Raw genomic sequence first — 3,529 nt, forward strand, 5'->3', positions numbered from 1 at the left:
CCATGCCCAGCTAATTTTTTGTATTTTTAGTAGAGACGGGGTTTCACCATGTTGACCAGGATGGTCTCGATCTCTTGACCTCGTGATCCACCCGCCTCGGCCTCCCAAAGTGCTAGGATTACAGGCTTGAGCCACCGCGCCCGGCCCAATATTTGTATTTTTAGTAGAGACGGGGTTTCACCATACTGGCCAGGCTGGTCTCTAACTCCTGACTTCATGATCCACCCCACTCGGCCTCCCAAAGTGCTGGGATTACAGGTGTAAGCCACTGAGCCTGGCTCTATTTTTTATTTTTTTGAGGACCTCTAAAACTGTTCTCCATAATTGTGGCACTAATGTACAATCCCACCGAGAGTGTACAGGGGTTCCCTTTTCTCCATACCCTCACCAGCATTTATTATTGCTTGTCGTTTGGATAAAAGTCATTTTACTGGGGTAAGAAATCGCACTGCAGTTTTGATTTGCATTTCTCTGATGATCAATGATGTTCAGTGCCTTTTCATATACCTGTTTGCCATTTGTATGTCTTCTTTTGAGAAATGTCCATTCAGATGTTTGGCACTTTTTTCTTTCTTTTTTTTTTTTTGAGACAGGGTTTCACTCTTGTCATCCAGGCTGGAGTGCAATGGTGTAATCTCGGTTCACTGCAACCGCCGCCACACGGGCTCAAGCAATTCTGCTGCCTTAGCCTCCCAAGAAGCTGAAACGACACATGCAGGCCACGTATGCGGCTAATTTTGATATGTTTTGTAGAGACGAGGTTTTGCCATGTTGCCCAGGCTGGTCTCCAACTCCTGGACTCAAGCGATCCACCCACCTCAGCCTTCCAAAGTGCTGGTATAGACGTGAGCCACCATGCCTGGCCATTTTGCACATTTTTTAAATCTCAAAAGGCCAATCTACAATAGCGGTATTATTTGTGGACTAATTGGGGAGGTTGTATATCTTGTGACCAATCTACACCTTAGCAGAATTCAGGCTCCTCTCCTCCCTCGAGCCTGGTGGTCTCTCATAGGTTTTACAAAGACAGTTGAGTTTTGGAAAAGGGCTATCATTTAAACTATAATCTAAATGTCTTCCAAAGTTAGCTTGGCCTAAGCCCAGGAGTAACTAAGGCAACTTGAAAACCAAAGGCGCGCGCGGTCGGGGGTTTGGTTGGATTAAGACCTCCCCCTCTGCTGTAATTTTCTCACTGATAGACTTTTTCGCAAAGGCAGTTTCATTATTGGTGTGGTTCTATTTATCTACCTTTAGCATCTATAGTTTCTCCTTTATGAAGTTGGTTACTCTATTATTTGGTGTACTGATGTTCAACATTGTTACAAAACCTTATGAATTGCAGCTGTTAGCTTTACAAAGCGTCCTTTTTTGCTGTGCCTTCTGGTCTGAACCCACCTCGTTTGATATCAAGACCTCAGCACACCTGCGTCTCTGCTGGGGTCGGGCTCTGAGTCAGTTCTACAGGGCCTGGGAAACTGGGAGTCCGAGCTCTGCGGGTGGTACTGAACCTGGTGCAGCCGGGGTAGGGTGGACCGGTGCCGCTGGCAGAGCCCCCTCCCAGCCCTCGGTTCTCGTCAGGCTGTGCCCACTCTAGATCCGCTGCAACGGCAAGCCAGCTGCTGAACAGGGGCGCCTTCTTAGAGGATTGTGGGAGCCGTAGTTTTTCCGGCGCCGTCGCGTCCTGGCTCCTCGAGGTATGACGCACTTCCGCATGCGCCGCACTCCCAGCCTTAGTCGGGTGCGCCAGTGCAGGGCTGCTTCCGGCTCACACTCAGTGGACCGGAGTCTGGCCAGCAGGTGCACCTGCCTGTGTCTGTGGCCGCCGAGGCGCGGAGCTAAGCGGCTTGGATTAACGTGGGCAGACCCGGGACTTGACCAGCTCAACACCACCGTCGATCGGGGGCGTGGACGGAGCCAGGACAGACTCCTGCTCTTCTGAATCAGGGCCGCGCCGCGGCGCAAATCCATCGGCGCGACTCCTGGTACCCAGACCCGGAGGCCGTCTGGCCACGCGCCGTGCGTGTTGGGCGAGAGCTGAGGAGCCGGCGTCCCTGCGAGCGACTCGGCCCCTGGACGGTCAGGTGTCGGGGGCCCGGGGCCCGCAGCTGTCTGCGGGCGGACGCATCCCTCGAGGTCTCTTGCAGCGCACGGACGTGGGCGTGGGGATGGCCACCAGTTTCCGGGTAGCTCCGTGGTGGGTAAGTAGAGACTTTCAGTGTTTGAAGGCGACTGGACACCAAGGGTGGCCACGTTCATTTCTTCAGGGTTCCTCCGGGAACTGAACTCACCCCCTCACCCAAGCTGTGGTCCTCCAGAAACGTGCCTCGTGGTATTCTGTGACGGGCAAGTTACACTGTACTTCGCTGCCAGCTGCGGGCCCTGAAGTCTGAGGAGCCGCCATCATTTCATGTTTTCTACATAAAGTTGTCTTATGCAGACCCTTAGAACTTCGTTGGAAAAATTATCTTCCTCCTTTTTCGTTTGGCCAAATGCTTGTTTATGGAGTGTTTTGTGTGCTGGACTCCAGGGCTGGTGCTGGCAATGGAGAGATAAATTATGTATGTTCTGGCCGGATGCGGTGGCTCACACCAGTAATCCCAGCACTTCGGGAGGCCGAGGTGGGCGGATCACGAGGTCAGGAGTTCGAGACCAGTCTCGCCAACATAGTGAAACCCGTCTCTGCTAAAAACACAAAAAGTTAGCCGGGTGTGGTGATGTGCACCTGTAATCCAAGCTACTCGGTAGGCTGAGGCAGGAGAATTGCGTGAACCCGGGAGGCGGAGGTTGCAGTGAGCCGGGATCGCGCCTTTGCACTCCCGCCTGGGCGACAGTGCGAGATTCCGTCTCAAAAAAAAAAAAATTATGTATGTTCCTAATTTTAGAGGAGCCTTGGTTTGATGGGAAGGATAGTCTAGTGAACCACGGACACAATTATATGTGAATGAGTAGGGAGAAGAGGCTAGGAACGAAGCTCCAGGGTCCAAGAGGTAAGGGGCAGGCCAGTGGATCATCTGGACTTTATGAATGATTGATGGAGTGAACCGGAGGGGAGATGTAATTTACAAGTGATTTGATTGAGCAGTCTCTTGCACTCGGTGAGTGGTGGTGACGACGTTGCCCCGGAGACTAGCAATGCTGTTAGAAGAGGAACCTGGGAAAGACTTTGGCAGGTGTTGAATATCCAATGCTTGTATTTTAGCCTGTGACTCACATGGGAGGTCTAAACTGGAAATATATACAGATACCTTATTATATTCGTGGAAGGTCAGAGTGTGACCAGCTAGAACCCTTAAGAGGACCCAGGTGAGTACTCAGGTTAATGAAAGGAAAGGACAGCCGGTGAAGGAAAGGCTGTTGTGCTAAAGAAACGAGAGAAAGTTAGAAGTGGATTTTTTCCCCTTTGAGTTTGTTCCTTTGTCAGAGATCAGTTGACTATATTTATATGGGTCTATTTCTGGGCTCTCTGTTTAGTGCCATTGATCTATTTGTTCTTTCACAAATACGACACTGCCACACTGTCTTGATTTTT

At 51.0% G+C, this 3,529-nt stretch overlaps 2 protein-coding genes across 3 annotated transcripts in view; one reads left to right on the forward strand and one right to left on the reverse strand.

Moving 5' to 3' along the window:
• The window catches only part of LOC108292646, a 6,398-nt gene extending 4,259 nt beyond the window's left edge, over positions 1-2,139 (reverse strand). The window contains exon 1 of the mRNA XM_037733163.1: positions 1,396-2,139. Within this exon, the coding sequence (XP_037589091.1) occupies positions 1,591-1,968 (378 nt within the window). The 5' untranslated portion in view covers positions 1,969-2,139 and the 3' untranslated portion in view covers positions 1,396-1,590. The remainder of the gene's footprint in view (positions 1-1,395) is intronic.
• The window catches only part of ZNF26 (zinc finger protein 26), a 27,242-nt gene continuing 25,420 nt past the window's right edge, over positions 1,708-3,529 (forward strand). For both annotated transcript variants that reach the window (XM_017513640.2, XM_037733162.1), the window contains exon 1: positions 1,708-2,198. In XM_017513640.2, coding sequence (XP_017369129.1) covers positions 2,166-2,198 — 33 coding nt within the window. In that variant the 5' untranslated portion in view covers positions 1,708-2,165. The remainder of the gene's footprint in view (positions 2,199-3,529) is intronic.

Source organism: Cebus imitator, unplaced genomic scaffold, assembly GCF_001604975.1.
Source record: "Cebus imitator isolate Cc_AM_T3 unplaced genomic scaffold, Cebus_imitator-1.0 Scaffold497, whole genome shotgun sequence".
Taxonomy (NCBI): domain Eukaryota; kingdom Metazoa; phylum Chordata; class Mammalia; order Primates; family Cebidae; genus Cebus; species Cebus imitator.